At 40.7% G+C, this 18,513-nt stretch overlaps 1 protein-coding gene across 1 annotated transcript in view; it reads left to right on the forward strand.

Annotated features, from left to right (window-relative positions):
• The window catches only part of TMED10 (transmembrane p24 trafficking protein 10), a 45,648-nt gene that overhangs the window by 13,566 nt on the left and 13,569 nt on the right, over window positions 1–18,513 (forward strand). The window contains exons 2-3 of the mRNA XM_079914656.1: window positions 5,945–6,056; window positions 11,345–11,418. Coding sequence (XP_079770782.1) covers window positions 5,945–6,056; window positions 11,345–11,418 — 186 coding nt within the window. The remainder of the gene's footprint in view (window positions 1–5,944; window positions 6,057–11,344; window positions 11,419–18,513) is intronic.

Here is an 18,513-nt window from a genome sequence, read left to right on the forward strand (position 1 = left end):
ATGATGTGTAACCCAACTTGTTTCTCTCTTAGTCTCGGCTTCCAGAAAACTGAGAGCCAAATTTATTATGCACATACCATTTGCTTAGTTCAGGTTCTTGATAGTGCCTATTAGTTTCTTCCTCCAGGTGAACTGTATTCCTTAATTCCTAATTGCTTTATTTGCCTAGTGTTTGGGCCTAAGCTACTTAAAGATCCTTTTGAAGTAGGCAGGGTATTACCTTGAATGTGTGGTCAAGGAAGGGGGGCAGGCTTCAGGAGCAGAAGAACTGCTCAAGAACCTGTTTTCTCTGGCCACTGCCTAGAATCGTCCAAGAAAATCCAATTCTAAATAAGTCTTGTTTTCCCAGTGGACCTGTATTCTCACTTATTTGATGGTTTTGATGTGAGTATTCACATATTCTTGACATCAGCTACTGTGCATATACATACAATTAACCCTTTCTTCCCTACTTTGTAAGTTGTGAACTTTCGTTTGCTTTTCTTCAGAAGGTGTTATCTAGAAAGAAATCTTTATTACTTCCCATTCCTTGATGTCATATGGGCAAATTTTATGCCTTGATATTACCTTTGGTTAAGAACTTTACAGTAAGTTTTATGTTTTTATTGTTAAGGGGGAATCCTTTAAGGGTTTGCTGTTATAGTAGGTGAAAGTGGCAGTTATCATATTACCAAGGTGGTTCTCTAGTAGAATTTAAGAAGAAAAAATAAAATCTCTTTAATTTTTGAGAAACCAGATGATCTTTTAAAGTGATCTGTAATCAGAACATTTTAATTAAAGAAATTTAAAACCATTATTTTGGCCTATTAGACTTTGCCGGCTCTGGCTAGTCACTGAGATTTGCCCAGTTTTTTTTTTTTTTTTTTTTGCGGTACGCGGGCCTCTCACTGTTGTGGCCTCTCCTGTTGCGAAGCAAGAATCCGTGTCCCCTGCATCGGCAGGCGGACTCTCAACCACTGCGCCACCAGGGAAGCCCTTTTCTTTCTTTTTTAAAGTCAGTGGCTTGGCTGCTTAATAACTGCAAAGTTATGAACTACGTGGGAAACCTACTGATTTTCAGAAAAATTCTGGGATCTGTTAGAATCCCCAACTGTCTATAAGAGCCTAACATGAAGGTTAAATTGTCAAGTTGCCTGTCTGGATTTCCAGATATCTGGATAGATACCCTTATATAGTTGTGTCATCTGAAGGTCATAGGGAGTATAGAAATGTGGAGACACTGATGGAAATGTGATCATTATCACACACTATTTCCAGGAGGTAAATTTCATGCTGATAAATGGTATAGGCGGTGATGGGTGTTTTGCCTTCAGCCTCTTGTAAAATATTTGCGTCTTTAATACATTTTCAGATGTCATAGAAAGAACCAGCAATGCAAGTGGTTCTACCATGACTATAGTTCCTCAGTACAGTGTAGAAGAAGACAATTTAAACAATTTTTACTCCTTCCGAGAACCAGTTGGAAGTGTGGATTGTATTCGAGTCTTTCAGAAAAACATGGCAGACTTCTTAATTCATTTTGCAAAGTACTCAATGAAGGATTTTTGCCACTGCTTAATAAGAGTTTTCTGACCTGTACCTAGGATCCTTTGTCATCTAAAGAGGCTCCTGTCCTTAAATAATTTTTTTGAAGAACCCTTTTAAAATCTTAGGAGAGGGGCTTCCCTGGTGGCTCAGTGGTTGAGAATCTGCCTGCCAATGCAGGGGACACAGGTTCGAGCCCTGGTCTGGGAAGATCCCACATGCCGCGGAGCAACTAGGCCCATGAGCCACAACCACTGAGCCTGCGCGTCTGGAGCCTGTGCTCCGCAACAAGAGAGGCCACCATAGTGAGAGGCCCGCGCACCGTGATGAAGAGTGGCCCCCGCTTGCCACAACTAGAGAAAGCCCTCACACAGAAACGAAGACCCAACACAGCCAAAAAATAAAAAAATATAAAAATAAATAAATAAATTTAAAATAAAAAAATAAATAAAAGTATTCTAGGGCACAGGTATTAAAAAAAAATCTTAGGAGAATGCAAAGAGATCATAAGCTATTCTTCTAGGAAATAACCTGGTTGGGCAAATTTATGCCAAGTCTTGTAAGTCTGATTAAGTTGAATTGTCCTTTGTTTGGCTTTTTCTTTTAGTTGATAATTCAGGAAAAGTATCACATGAACAAGAGGCCTTTAGGAATTTTCAGGGCTAAATATTCCCATGCAGGTTGTTTATTTATTGCTGACTTCAAGGCCTCTACCTTGTGGCTGCCTGCTAATCCCTCTAAGGTGGAGAATGCAGACTGAACAGTGCCAAGTCCCACTCAAGGGGACTCTCAGACTCTCTGACTTGCACCAACCCAAAGAATCCATCAGATTCTGTTAGTCTTTCTTGGCTTCTGTGCATTCCACTTCCTTCAGCCATTCCTGCTGTGGGGCTATAACATGGAATGTGGAAAGAGCATAGGTTTTAGACCCTGTCTTCAAATCTACCTACACAATTTATTAGCTCTGTGATAATGAACAAGTTACTAAGTTTCTGCCTCAGTAAAATGGGGATAATAAGACTGGCCTCTCTGGGATTGTTGTGAGGATTAAAGACTATGTAGGTAAAGTTTATAACATAATTCCGTAATCCCCGTATCCTTCCAAACCACTCAGTTGTAGACCCCAGACCTAAATCATATAATACTTTTCTTTGCTCCTGCATCCTGGCTGCTAGGTGCGGCCACTAGAAATCCATGGTCCCTGATCTCAGCTCTCACCTCAGTGGTGCCCAACAGTTCTTTTGTGTGATTTTAGCCAGCTTTCTTCCCGTCCTATGCAGAGGTCAGATATCGGTGGCCCAGAAGTTGTTTCTATAGACATTTTTTTTTTGCAGTACGCAGGCCTCTCACTGCTGTGGCCTCTCCCGTTGCAGAGCACAGGCTCCGGACGCGCAGGCTCAGCGGCCATGGCTCACGGGCCCAGCGGCTCTGCGGCATGTGGGATCCTCCCAGACTGGGGCACGAACCCGTGTCCCCTGCATTAGCAGGCGGACTCTCAACCACTGCGCCACCAGGGAAGCCCCTATAGACATTTTTTGTTTGGCCTTGAGATAGTTTTTCAAATGTTGGGATTGGTTGTGAGGATTTAAAAACTAGGAGATTTCAAATAACAGTTAAAATGTTTAGGTTCTTTTGGAGAATTAGATTGTCTGAAAAGCTGGCATGCCATGGTAGTAATTGGTTTCTCCCTTGAGACCGGCCTGTCTCCTGTCTGCCACATTGTTCACCACACCCCGTGGGCTTGTGCTGGCCCGTTAGACTCAGTGTATGCTGCTTGCTTGGTCTTTGTGGGCATTCACTTTTTGGTCTTGTCCTGTGGGCTCTCCGGTTTTTTTGTTTGTTTGTTTTTAAGTATTTATTTAGTTATTTAGCTTGCGCCAGGTCTTAGTTGAGGCATGCGGGATCTTCGTTGCGGTATGCATACGGGATCTAGTTCCCCGACCAGGGATCAAACCCGGGCCCCCTGCATTAGGGGCGCAGAGTCTTACCCACTGGACCACCAGGGAAGTCCCTGGGCTCTCCGTTTTTATTTTATTTATTTATTTATTTATTTTAATTTATTTTTTTTCTCCATTTTTAAAATTCCTCAGATGTGGCCCCTTCTCTCCATGCACAAAGCCTTCATCATCTCTAACCTGGAGTACTGGGTTAGTGTCCTAACACATCTTCTTATCTCTAGTATTGTCCCTCTTGAGTCTGTCTTCACAGTGTTACCAGATTTATCTTTCTAAACTGCAAGTTGAATCGCATCACTCTGGTTTCAAATTCTTCATTGCCTTTTCCACTTTGTGCACAATAAACTCCTTAGCATGATGTTGTAGTTCTACATGATCTGGCTAGTATCTCTCCAGCCACTTAACCTCTCTGTGCCTCAGTTTCCTCCTGTGGAACATGGGAGAAAAAATACTTCTTACCTGTAGGGTTATAGTGAAGATCAAGTAAAAAATGCATATAAAGGCCTTGGCACAGTGCTCAGCATTTAGTAAGTGTTTAATAAATATTAGCTATTAGTGTTACGATGATACCATGTTTTTGTTCTGTTTTGTTTTTCTGGACCTAAGCCTTCATACTTGCTGTCTCTTTTACCCTGAATGTCTTTACTCCTATTCTTCCCTTGATTGCAACTCATCCTTCATGACTCAGCTCCTGTGTCACCTCCTCCACGATACACTCTGTGACCCTCCATAATCCCATGGCACAGACGCACTCTCCACACTGCAGCGAAGTTGTCTCATTTCTTATTCTTCTCCTATTTATACTCTTAAGCCCTTCGAAGATGGGAACCATCTTCCACATCCTATTTCTCCAGTGACCAGTGCAGATCCAGGCATCTTAAATGTTTGACAAATTAATGAATGATCAGCATCATTCATGGCAGAAGATACTTGTTTAATATTACTGCTGTTACTCTTAGGGAATTTAGATGTGCCATAAAACCTTTTTTATTAACCCATCATTTCAAGTTTGTCTATCAGTGGTAACTATTCTTTCGTTATGTTTTTCTTCACAAAACTGAAATAACTTTATTTCTGACCATAAGTGATACATGCCTTTGTAGAAAAAAAAATTATAAAGAAATCTCACTGCTCAGAAATAACTAGTGTTATTAAAGTGCTTTAAATATATAGGTTTATATGTATACTATTCAATTTTTATATTTAAAATCTCATCTATAATTGAATCTTGTTTTACAAACAGCATTAGAACGTCCAGTTTAATATAATTAATCCACTATTTTTGTGTTCTACATTTCAAGTAGCTTCCTGTCTTAGGTCATGAAATGTGCCTTCTGCCAAGACAACCATGTGCTCTAGAAAAGAAGCCTGAGACCCGGTCTGTCATATTACTGTGTCAAGCCCTTGCTTTATATGCGACCGTTCACTTACCAATATATGCCGCTTCGTCTGTGCTTACAGGCCATTCATTCTGTAGGAATGGAGCGGTTTAAGTTTGGAAAACTAGAGGCAACAACCTGGAAGACAGGAATTATCATTTGTGGAAGCCAAAGATGTCTTTTTTAGGAGTAACTTCTTGTTTATCCCCCTGCCTTCCCCCACCCCTTGTAGCCATTAACATAATCCACATAAAATCTGCAGGAATAGCTCTGCCAGATTTTTCCTCCGGGCATGCCTTCTTTTCCTTCACTCCTTGTGTCAGGTGCTCCATTTCCACTCTCCACCCCTCCCCCCAACCGTGTGTCAAGATTTGTTTTAAACAGGAAATGTGTTCTTATGTATCTTTCTCCTTTTTGTATATTCTTTCAGTAATTATCCACTTCCATTTTCCCTTTCTAGGAAATGATACTGATCTACATTCTATAAAGTGAACTTTTGCTAATAAACCCACTTTATATCAACTATTATCAACTGTGTGAAATTTGCTGTATTTGGGTTTCACCTTCTAAATCCAATTCCTGTCTTTGGGAATGGTTGGACCATAGTGATCATAACAGACTGTCTTTTTTTTTTGATAAATTTATTTATGTTATTTATTTGGCTGCATTGGGTCTTCTTTGCTGTGCACGGGCTTTCTCTAGTTGCGGCAAGCGGGGGCTACTCTTCTTTGTGATGCGTGGGCTTCTCATTGTCGTGGTTTCTCTTGTTGCAGAGCATGAGCTCTAGGCGCGCGGACTTCAGTAGTTGTGGCACGTGGGCTTCAGTAGTATGGCTCGCGGGCTCTAGAGCGCAGGCTCAGTAGTTGTGGCGCACGAGCTTAGTTGCTCTGCGGCATGTGGGATCTTCCCAGACCAGGGCTCGAACCTGTGTCCCCTGCATTGCCAGGCGGATTCTTAACCATTGCGCCACCAGGGAAGCCCTAGACTGTCTTTTATAGACAGTGTTTCTTTCCATTTCTCCAATTTCTATAAGTTCTCTTCCCAAGTATTATTTGCTGCCTGTTCTTACGTACTTTTTACTTTTAGATTACAGATTCTGCTGGCCATATTCTGTACTCCAAGGAGGATGCATCCAAGGGGAAATTTGCCTTTACCACTGAAGATTATGACATGTTCGAAGTGTGTTTTGAGAGCAAGGGTAAGTAAATCAGAGTATTTTCCCTGAATTAAGCATCATCTTCTAAGCAAGTTAGAGCATGAACTTTCTCTCTTGGTCTGGGCAAGAAGAGGAAATGAAAACTACATTTGCTGGAGTGCACACACATATAAGTGAAAGTTGGCGAATTGGTAGAGTTCTTCATGTGCAGGAGAAGGCATTTCTTGAATCCTGTGATATACTTGTCTTGAATGATAGAGTTGAATTTGGTATAGATGCTAGAAAATAGTGCATTTATATGCTAGTGACATGTTTTCTTTGGGATTAGAAGTAGGGTCTGTCTGACAAATAATGTATCGTCAGAAGCAGTTTCGATCTCCAGGGCACTTGCTATTTCCTAGTCCTGATAACTTGCTGTGGCTTCTTCTGTGCATCTCAAGGCCAAGAGTCCTTAGTAACTTTTAGGCTGATTGATTACCTGATGGCTTCTGTGCTCAGTGGTTGGGGACTTTTTCACTCCCTATTCTTCAGCTTCAAGGACACCAGACTCTAAAAGCTGTATGCATTTATACCTGTTATATTACTTGGGACCCTTTGGGGCTGCAGGACACAAAAATATAACTCAAACTGGCTTAAAGAGGAAGAAGAGAAAGACTATGTGACTCTCTGAACAGGGAGGTCTACAGTGTGGTACTGACTTCAGGCAGGGCTGTATCTTGGGGTTTTAACGGTATCATTGGAACCTTACATTGTTTTTAGTGCTTCCTCTTTTTGCTTCCATTTGACTTTATTCTCAGGCTTTCTCCGTATGGTAGCAAAAGGACTCCTGGCAATTTTACATTTATAGAATGTTCAGAACATACGATCCTAGAAGAAAAGCAAGCACCTTTGCCAACACCTCCAACATATTCCCAGGAATAGCAAAAGAACCAGCTGCTTTTAACAGTTAACCAGAAATTGACCCCTGATCTAAAGTGGGTCAGTTTAGCCTAAAAGCTAAGGGAGTTTGCCTGAAGTAAATGGAATAATAGATTAAGAATAGAAAATTAAAAGACTGTAATAGTGATTTCATGACTGATACCCTTCTCCCTGCTCCCACCCCTGCCAGTTCCAGGATGTCTCAACAGTATTCTAGACATTTCCACATGGTTGTGCTATTCTTACCTCAAAACTCAGACATCTAAGACTGTATTCATGACCTACTCTTTCAAATTAGTTCCCCTCACTCATCAGTATTAACACCATCCTTCCAGTTACTTGGGCGCACATATTTGAAATTACATACTTTTGTCTTTTCCAGTCTGTCATCAAGTTATGCTGATACTTCTTTCAAAATACCTCCTGTATCTGCCACCACACAGATCTGAACTCTAATCTTTCAAATCATGGATCTTGTCATTAGCCTTCTAACTGATATCCCTGCTTTTAATATATCCAAATACTGCCACCAGATTTATCTCCTAAAACACATCTTTCATTATGTCAGTCCTTTTTCAAAAGCTTTCCCTTCTTTGTAGTGGCAGTAATATTCCTGTTCTATAGAATGAAACACAGAATCATGAAATTTTCAAGCTAGAAGGGATTTTAGGCATCATGGCTTTTAATAGTCTTTATACTCTTGCTCCATCCAACCTTATCTTCCTCTGCCCATCAGGCCCCAGTCATTCTGGTTTGCTCTGCCTTCTAAACATGTCACATTTATTCATTTGTTGGAATGCTCTCTTCCCATATGAACATAGGTTTACCTTTAGTTTTGGGGGTTTTTTGTTTCTCTTTTTTAATATTTATTTATTTGTTTGTTTCGGCTGTGCCAAGTCTTAGTTGCCCCACGTGGGATCTTTGTTGGGGCGTGTTTAGTTGTGGCATGCAGACTTCTTAGTTGCAGCATGTGGACTCTTAGGTGCGGCATGCATGTGGGACCTAGTTCCCCTACCAGGGATCGAACCCGGGCCCCCTGCATTGGGAGTGTGGAGTCTTACCCACTGGACCAAAGGGAAGTCCCTACCTTTAGTTCTTTTAGAATGCATCCCTCAGCCGTTCTAGTCTGCTTGATATCCCAGTCAATTGATTGATTTATCCATCACTGTTCTAGGTGTTGGGGATATAGCAGTGAATAAAACGGAAGTCTCTGTTCTCAGTGGAGCTTACATTTTCATTGGAGCAAGCAGACAATAGACAAATATAAGTCAAATGGGGGCTTCCCTGGTGGCGCAGTGGTTGAGAATCCATCTGCCAATGCGGGAGACACAGGTTCGAGCCCTGGTCCAAGAAGCTCCCACATGCCGCGGAGCAACTAAGCCTGCGCGCCACAACTACTGAACCTGTGCTCTAGAGCCCGCGAGCCACAACTTCTGAAGCCTGTGCGCCTAGAGCCCATGCTCCGCAATAAGAGAAGCCTTGCGCACCACAACAAAGAGTAGCCCCCACTTGCCGCAACTAGAGAAAAGCCCGCGTGCAGCAACGAAGACCCAATGCAGCCATACATTTATTTATTTATAAAAAAAAAAAGACGTCAGATGGTAGAGGGCTTTGGAGAGAAAGCAAACACCTTAAGATGTTGAGCATGTTTCAGAAACAGCAAGGAGGTCAGTGTGGCTTCCTCTGAATAGTGCATCACTTACTGATTGGATTGTTTATTTAAGTATTTGAATATATATATATCTCACACACACAGCCTTGTGTTGTTTAAGTGTCTCGTGTATATATCTTACATTCCCAATTTTGAACTCTTTGAAGGCAGAGATTATCCTTTGTTCTGAATTTCTGATATGCTGATGCCATGCATGTAAATGCCTAGGAACTAGTACAAAAATGTGTGTGTATATATGTGTAAATGTATGTGTACACACACACGTTATAGCCAGCGCTCAATTTCTAGTTTCATTTGTGTTTATTCAGCTGTTTATTCTGATGTGGAGACCTGATACCTTATAGTCTTTGGAGCACCTTTAAAAGACTGTCTATTTGTCAGGCAGAGAGAAATTTCAAAGGGTGTTTTTACGAAGGAGACCCTTTATGGCCATGATGTCAATTAAGGGGATGGGCTGGCTGTTCTGTGCAAGAAATTGTATGGTCTGGACTCAGATGGTCTGTGGTTTTGTGGTTTCATTCGTGTTTGAATAATGCTAAAGCTGTGCTGTGGCAAACAGAGATAGCGAGAAGAGTCTGTTAGGAAGAGAATATCTTGATCATTCCGACCAGGCGGAGCTGTGAGCTGCTTGGATTTCACAACTTTTTAAGTGAGGAAGGAGAAGCAAATATTTGCATTGAATCTCTTACGGGCAGTGCTGTGATCAGGATTGCACATTAGATTTGGGAGAAGATACCTTACTGGGTGTCACTTTTTGTTTTGCTTTCTTTTTTGGAAACCTAATTGGTTTAATGCTCAGAAGGTATCTGTGACTTGGCTTGGTTTCTTTCTTTTTCTTTTTTTTCTTTTTTAAATAAATGTATTTATTTATTTTTGGCTGCGTTGGGTTTCCATTGCTGCATGCGGGCTTTCTCTAGTTGCAGCAGGCGGGGGCTACCCTTTATTGCATGTGCAGACTTCTCATTGCGGGGGCTTCTCTTTGCTGCAGAGCACGGGCTCTAGGTACGCGGGCTTCAGTAGTCGGGGCGCACGGGCTTAGTTGCTCTGCGGCATGTGGGAACTTCCCGGACCAGGGCTCGAACCGGTGTCCCCTGCATTGGCAGGCGGATTCTTAACCACTGCGCCACCAGGGAAGTCCTTGGCTTAGTTTCTTGATCCTACCTATTCAGTCTTATAAGCTTTCAAATTGATCTTTCTAGTCTATCCAAAAGAACTTCTTTACTGTCTTTTAAACATGCCACAATCCTTTCAATAGCTGTCTTTGTTCATGTGTTCCCTTCTGTCCAGATACTTTGTCTGCCGTCAGGTGCTACCTCTCAAGTGAAGTCTGTCCACAACTAATCTCTTCCCTCTTCTAACCTTTGCTCCATAGTTGGGATTGTCTGAACCATTTTTGTTTTTTCTTTAAAGTTTTATATGCTTTGCATTTTTACTGTAGCTGGTATGCATATTTATGTCTTAGATGCCCATAGAATTATTTGAAGGCAGAGATTGCAATCTCTGTTCTAGCGCCTTGTGAGTTCTTAATGAGTAGTTTTTGAATTGACGTTTCAGAAAATCTCCAGTGTTTCTCAGGGTACAGTACCATTCTCTATGGCTTATGGTCTCAGGAACCACGATGCTTAACTGGCAATATTTCCCAAAACTCCTAATTTCATGCAGGCAGTTTTTAATTATACAAGTAATCAGGTGAATTCCAGGAGATTGAGACTGAGCAGTTTTCTGGGCCTCTTTTGAATCTTTCCCTTTCTCCTACTTGATGATGTAAGAATAGAATTAATTCCTTTTTTTTTTTTTTTTTTTTTTGCGGTACGCAGGCCTCTCACTGTTGTGGCCTCTCCCATTGCGGAGCACGGTCTCCGGATGCGCAGGCTTAGCGGCCATGGCTCACAGGCCCAGCCGCTCCTCGGCATGTGGGATCTTCCCATACCGGGGCAGTGGACTCTCAACCACTGCGCCACCAGGGAAGCCTGAGTAGAATTCCTTTTGATCAAGCTGAATCAGATTATATTTTCTAATATGAACATTGCTCTGTTGGTCCTACTATCCCAAATAGACTTTTCTGTTTGTAAGAAGTATCCCTGAGAATTTTACTCTTACTGTTAAGTTTCTTCTTGGGCTCTTCTAAAGGCTTTGTGGGAATAGTCCCATAACACTTTATTTACCTATTGAAATGGCCTTACATTGACCAAAATGTTTGAAATAAGTGGAATAGTAGACAAATCCTGTGTACTTTTCAGTACTCATATTTGTATTAAGTAAATTCAAGCTTAGCGTATACCGAGTAATCCTTCTCTCAGAATTTCACAGGTCAGCCTTTTCAGATGTGGAAATGTTCCTTTTCAGCCTAAGTTGGTGCCCTCTACCTATTGGTCTATATGCCACTCAATTGTCTGCTGTTGTGACTTTCATTTCCTAATCCAGTGAGCCTGTGTGTTTTCTCTTCCCCTGTTCTGTTCCTCTGTAGTACCAGCTGCAGTATCTTGTGTCCTGCTCCCTCAGAGATGTTTGCCAGCAGCATGTTCTTGTCACTTTCTGGCACCCCACACAGATAGAGGCTTTGTCTGGAATGCTTGTGATTTTTAGCCAGAGCCAGGAATTTTCTGCAGCTGAGTAGGGGGAGGAGTTGCCGCTGTTTCCCTCTATTGAGAGGGTAGGGCTTAGGGAGAGGGAGGGTGGGTGGGTGATTTCCCGGAATTTTAAACATTCGGCACAATGAATCCTTTGATTTCTTTCTCAGGAACAGGGCGGATACCTGACCAACTCGTGATCCTAGACATGAAGCATGGAGTGGAGGCGAAAAATTACGAAGAGGTATGTCCTGCTGTAACAGCCAGTAGAGGCAGTAGCTTGCTGTTCTGGGAGGTTTCTGTGACCTAGTCAGGCCAACAGGCTGTGCTTTGCCCGGGAGGCTGTGGTTTTCTCAGCAGTCATGTGATAACCAGCTTGATATAAAAAGTTATGTTAACAGCCTTGAATAATAATTCTGGCTGTGCTGTCAGCCAAATGACTGGACCAACTGTCCCATAGAAATGTTGGTGTGGTAAACCCCAAGCATATGCCATTAGTGCTCTTGAGACGTCTGAAACCAGATAATATTTATAATTTTTAAAAGCTGGAATTCATTTATGTTAATGTTCAAGGTTAAGAAAAGTGATTTTTAAAAAAATTCCTATGGCTTTTATTCCCCGACTGACAGCTATGTATATAGCTAGGGCATAGATTCAGTGCTGTTTGAGACTTGAACAGTTGTGCTGTCTTTGAGAAACACAATAATCAAAAGTAGCTTTTAGTTAAAATAATTTCAGAGAGAGCAAGATGGAAGAAAAAACTGCAAGAGACTAGCAGTTTTGCTGACAGGAAGTATTGTAGAGAATAAAAATAGGCATTTATTTGGGTGGTAGGGAGGTGGAAGTGTGCATAGAATTAGGGGAAGGGAGACCAAGCCCTTTTAATCTCAATTATTGTGAGAGACTCTGGGGGCAGCACAAAATGGTTCTTCAAATGAAGAGCACCTTTGAAAAACCACAAGAACTATTTAAGACTGGAGGATTGATCTTTACAGAAAGATAAGAGTGTTTGTACCGAGATCAGTCTTTTTACAGCAGTACCTGAAGGCATGAAGAAGAGGCGGGGTACAGGAAATGTAAATGGCTTTTGAAGAATGTAAACTGAATAAACAAAGGAAAGTTGTTTTAAGTGATTTAAGAGAATTTTCTAGGAATGTTGGATCAGGAGAAGTTATTCTATCTTTGGTCAGAACTTGGAAGGGAAATATCCTAAAATGGAAGATTGGAAGCGACTGGCTGGTTCTACGACAGGAAGTAGTACTACAATGATTGCAGCTCTCCAGGTCTTTCCCCTTTTTTTCCTAGTTCATGTGTGTGTTCAACTGAACAAAACTAGACTGAGTTATTGGTAGGGAATAAACAGGAGCAAGTGATGCAGTTGTGAATGGAAGACAATTCCTAGTGGAGACTTTGATTTGCTTGTTTCTGTCTCCAGGCTAGTTTAGGTAAAAGAAATAAAGCAAGAGCTTCTTTGTTTGATGAACTTAAGAGTAAACTGAAAAATCCGAGAATCCTAATTATATCTAAATAAGATCATGTAAGTTAAAGCACTGTTGTACGGTATAAAACACTAAGAAAAATGTTGTATTATCTTGAAGTAGAAGAATAGGTAAAATGATTTTCAGTTTTTGAGTACTGCTGCTATATTCTCAACCTCAGATTGCATATTAGACATAGATTGTTTTTCTCTAAAACAGATGGTATTGTGAGTTCACATATAGAATGATGTGGACGTCACTATCGTATGGCATTTTACTTTTTTATTATTTTTTTAATATATCTTTATTGGAGTATAGCTGCTCCACAATACTGCGCTAGCCTCTGTCACACAACAAAGTGAATCAACCACGTGCATGCATACATCCCCACGTCCCCACCCTCTTGAGCCTCCCTCCCACCCTCCCTATCCCACCCCTCTAGGTCATCACAAAGCACCGAGCTGATCTCCTGTGCTATGCAACTGCTTCCCACTAGCTATTTTACATTCGGTGGTGTATATATGTTGATGCTACTCTCACTTCGCCCCAGCTTCCCCCTCCACCCCGTGTCCTCAAGTCCATTCTCTATGTCTACGTCTTTATTCCTGCCCTGCCACTAGGTTCATTAGTACCACTTTTTTTTTGGATTCCATCTATATGCGTTAGCATACGGTATTTGTTTTTCTCTTTCTGACTTACTTCACTCTGTATGACAGACTCTAGGTCCATCCACCTCACTACAAATAACTCAATTTCGTTCCTTTTTATGGCTGAGTAATATTCCATTGTATATGTGTCACATCTTCTTTACCCATTCATCTGTTGATGGACATTTAGATTGCTTCCATGTCCTGGCTATTGTAAATAGAGCTGCAACGAACATTGTGGTACATGTCTTTTTTTGAATTATGTTTTTCTTAGTATATGCCCAGTAGTGGGATTGCTGGGTCATATGGTAGTTCTATTTTTAGTTTTTTAAAAAACCTCCATACTGTTCGCCATAGTGGTTGTATCAATTTACATTCCCACCAACAGTGCAGGAGGGTTCCCTTTTTACCACACCCTTTCCAGCATTTATTGTTTGTAGATTTTTTGGTGCTGGCCATTCTGACTGTTGTGAGGTGATACCCCATTGTAGTTTTGATTTGCATTTCTCTAATAGTGATGTTGAGCATCTTTTCATATGCCTCTTGGCCATCTGTATGTCTTCTTTGGTGAAATGTCTATTTAGGTCTTCCACCCATTTATTTTTCTTTCTTTTTTTTTTTTTTTTTTAAGCAGAGGTCTTCTTAGAAGCCCATATGATTTAAATTTATTTATTTATTTATTTATGGCTGTGTTGGGTCTTCGTTTCTGTGTGAGGGCTTTCTCTAGTTATGGCAAGCGGGGGCCACTCTTCATCGCGGTGTGCGGGCCTCTCACTATCACGGCCTTTCTTGTTGCGGAGCACAGGCTCCAGACACGCAGGCTCAGTAATTGTGGCTCATGGGCCCAGTTGCTCTGCGGCATGCGGAATCTTCCCAGACCAGGGCTTGAACCTGTGTCCCCTGCATTGGCAGGCAGATTCTCAACCACTGCACCACCAGGGAAGCCCCTTCCACCCATATTTTTAAAATTTATTTAGTTATTTTATTTAGTTATTTTTGGCCGTGTTGGGTCTTTGTTTTGATGTGTGGGCTTTCTCTAGTTGCGGCGAGTGGGGACCACTCCTCATCACGGTGTGCGGGCCTCTCACTGTCGCGGCCTCTCTTGTTGCGGAGCACAGGCTCCAGACGCGCAGGCTCAGTAATTGTGGCTCACGGGCCTAGTTGCTCCGCGGCATGTGGGATCTTCCCAGACCAGGGCTCGAACCCGTGTCCCCTGCATTGGCAGGCAGATTCTCAACCACTGCGCCACCAGGGAAGCCCCCTTCCACCCATTTTTTAATTGGATTGTTTGTTTTTTTGATATTGAGCTCCATGAGCTGTTTGTATATTTTGGAGATTAATCCTTTGTCCGTTGTTTCATTTGCACATATTTTCTGCCATTCTGAGGGTTGTCTTTTCGTTTTGTTTATGTTTCCTTTGCTGTGCAAAAGCTTTTGAGTTTCATTAGGTCCCATTTGTTTATTTTTGTTTTTATTTGCATTACTCTAGGAGGTGGGTCAAAAAAAGACCTTGCTATGGTTTATGTCAAAGAGTGTTCTTCCTATGTTTTCCTCTTAAGAGTTTTATAGTGTCTGGTCTTACTTTTAGGTCTTTAATCCATTTTGAGATTATTTTTGTGTATGGTGTTAGGTAGTGTTCTAAATTCATTCTTTTACATGTAGCTGTCCAGTTTTCCCAGCACCAGTTATCGAAGAGGCTGTCTTTTCTCTTTTGTATGTTCTTGCCTCCTTTGTTGTAAATTAGGTGGCCATATGTTCGTGGGTTTATCTCTGGGCTTTGTATCTTGTACCATTGATCTATATTTCTGTTTTCGTGCCAGTACCATACTGTCTTTTTTTTTTAATTTATTTTTTTATACAGCAGGTTCTTATTCGTTATCCATTTTATACATATTAGTGTATATATGTCAATCCCAATCTCCCAATTCATCACACCACCACCCCCGCCACTTTCCCCACTTGTTGTCCATACGTTTGTTCTCTATATCTGTGTCTCTATTTCTGCCCTGAAAACCGGTTCATACTGTCCTGAATACTGTAGCTTTGTAGTATAGTTTGAAGTTGGGGAGCCTGATTCCTCCAGCTCTGTTTTTCTTTCTCAAGATTGCTTTAGCTGTTTGGGGTCTTGTGTGTTTCCATATGAATTGTAAAATTTTTTTTCTAATTCTGTGAAGAATGCCATTGGTAATTTGATAAGGATTGTATTGAATCTGTAGGTTGCTTTGAGTAGTATAGTCATTTCCACAATACTGAGTCTTCCAATCCAGGAACATTGTATATCTCTCCATCTGTTTATGTCATCTTTGATTGCTTTCATCAGTGTTTTATAGTTTTCTGAGTACACGTCTTTCACCTCCTTAGATAGGTTTATTCCTAGGTATTTTACTCTTTTTGTTGTGATGGTAAATGGGATTGTTTCCTTAATTTCCCTTTCTGATTTTTTGTTGTTAGTGTATAGGAATGCAAGAGATTTCTGTGCATTAGTTTTGTATCCTGCAACCTTACCAAATTCATTGATTAGTTCTAGTAGTTTTCTGGTGGTATCTTTAGGATGTTCTACGTATAGTACCATGTCATCTGCAAATAGTGACAGTTTTACTTCTTCTTTTCCAATCTGTATTCCTTTTATTTCTTTTTCTTCTATGATTGCTGTGGCTAGGATTTCCAAAACTATGTTGAATAAGAGTGGCTAGAATGGACACCCTTGTCTTGTTCCTGATCTTAGTGGAAATGCTTTCAGTTTTTCACCATTGAGTATGATGTTTGCTGTGGGTTTGTCATATAAGGCCTTTATTATGTTGGGGTAGGTTCCCTCTATGCCCATTTTCTGGAGAGTTTTTATCATAAATGGGTGTTTAATTTTGTCAAAAGCTTTTTCTGCATCTATTGAGATGATCATATAGTTTTTATTCCTCAGTTTGTTAATGTGGTGTATCACACTGATTTGTGTATATTGAAGAATCTTTGCATCCCTGGGATAAATCCCACTTGATCATGGTGTATGATCCTTTTGATATGTTGTTGGATTCTGTTTGCTCGTATTTTGTTCAGGAACTTTGCGTCTCTGTTCATCAGTGATATTGGTCTCCAATTTTCTTTTTTTGTGGTATCTTTTTCTGGTTTTGGTATCAGGGTGATGGTGGCTTCATAGAATGGATTTGGGAGTGTTCCTCCCTCTGCAATTTTTTGGAAGAGTTTGAGAAGGATCGGTGTTAGCTTTTCTCTAAATGTTTGGTAGGATTTGCCTGTGAAGCTATCTGGTCCTGGAATTTTGTTTGTTGGAAGATTTTAAATTACAGTTTCAATTGGGAGATTGGGATTGACATGTATACACTGATGTGTATAAAATGGATGACTAATAAGAAAAAATAAATAAATAACAACAACAAAAAATTACAGTTTCAATTTCATTGCTTGTGATAGGTCTATTTATATTTTCTAATTCTTTCTGGTTCAGTCTTGGAAAATTGCACCTTTCCAAGAATTTGTCCATTTCTTCGTGGTTGTCCATTTTATTGGCATATTGTTGTTTGTAGTAGTCTCTTATAATCCTTTGTATTTCTGCGGTGTTGGTTGTGATTTCTCCTTTTTCATTTCTAATTTTATTGATTTGCGTCCTCTCCCTTTTTTTCTTGATGAGTCTGGCTAACGGTTTATCAACTTTGCTTATCTTCTCAAAGAACCAGCTTTTAGTTTTATTGAACTTTGCTATTGTTTTCTTTATTTCTATTTCATTTATTTCTGCTCTGATTTTTATGATTTCTTTCCTTCTACTGACTTCGGGTTTTCTTTGTTCTTCTTTCTCTAGTTGCTTTAGGTGTAGGGTTAGATTGTTTATTTGCAATTTCTCTTGTTTCTTGAGGTGAGATTGAATTGCTATAAACTTCCCTCTTAGAACTGCTTTTGCTGCATCCCATAGGTTTTGGGTTGTCGTGTTTTCATTGTCATTTGTTTCTATGTATTTTTTGATTTCTTCTGTGATCTCTTGGTTATTTAGTAGTGCACTGTTTAGCCTCCATGTATTTGTGGGTTTTTTGGGGTTTTTTTTGGCTGCATTGGGTCTTTGTTGCTGCGTGCAGGCTTTCTGTCGTTGCAGCGAGCAGGGGCTACTCTTCGTTGCGGTGTGCGGGCTTCTCATTGTGGTGGCTTCTCTTGTTGCAGAGCACAGGCAGGCTTCAGTAGTTGCGGCATGAGGGCTCAGTAGTTGTGGCTCGCGGACTCTAGAGCACAGGCTCAGTAGTTGTGGCACACGGGCTTAATTGCTCCACGGCATGTGGGATCTTCCTGGACCAGGGCTTGAACCCATGTCCCCTGCATTGGCGGGTGGATTCTTAACCACTGCGCCACCAGGAAGTCCCTGTATTTGTGTTTTTTACAGTTTTTTTCCTGTAATTGATTTCCAATCTCATGGCATTGTGGTCAGAAAAGATGCTTGATACGATTTCAGTTTTCTTAAATTTTCCGAGGCTTGATTTGTGACCCAAGATGTGATCTGTCCTGGAGAATATTCTGTGTGCACTTGAGAAGAAAGTGTATTCTGCCACTTTTGGGTGGAATGTTCTATGAATATCAATTAAATGTATCTGGTCTGTTGTGTCATTTAAAGCTTGTGTTTCCTTATTTATTTTCTGTTTGGATGATCTGTCCATTGGTATAAGAGGGGTGTTAAAGTCCCCTGCTATCATTGTGTTACTGTCAGTTTCCCCTTTCATGGTTGTTAGCATTTGCCTTATATATTGAGGTGCTCCTATGTTGGGTGCATAAACATTTATAATTGTTATATCTTCTTCTTGGATTGATCCCTTGGTCATTATGTAGTGTCCTTCGTTATCTCTTGTAACAGTCTTTATTTTAAAGTCTATTTTATCTGATAGAGTATTGCTACTCCAGCTTTCTTTAGATTTCCATGGAATATCTTTTTCCACCCCTTCATTTTCAGTCTGTATGTGTCCGTAGGTCTGAAGTGAGTCTCTTGTAGACAGCATATATATGGGTCTTGTTTTTGTATCTATTTGGTCAGTCTGTGTCTTTTGGTTGAGGCATTTAATCCATTTTACATTCAAGGTTATTATTGATATGTATATTTCTATTACCATTTTCCTAATTGTTTTGGGTTTGTTTGGTTTGTTTTTGTGGGTCTTTTTCTTCTCTGTGTTTCCCACCTAGAGAAGTTTCTTTAGCATTTGTTGTAAAGCTGGTTTGGTGATGCTGAATT

This window comes from Stenella coeruleoalba (genome assembly GCF_951394435.1).
Source record: "Stenella coeruleoalba genome assembly, chromosome: 2".
NCBI classification, from domain to species: domain Eukaryota; kingdom Metazoa; phylum Chordata; class Mammalia; order Artiodactyla; family Delphinidae; genus Stenella; species Stenella coeruleoalba.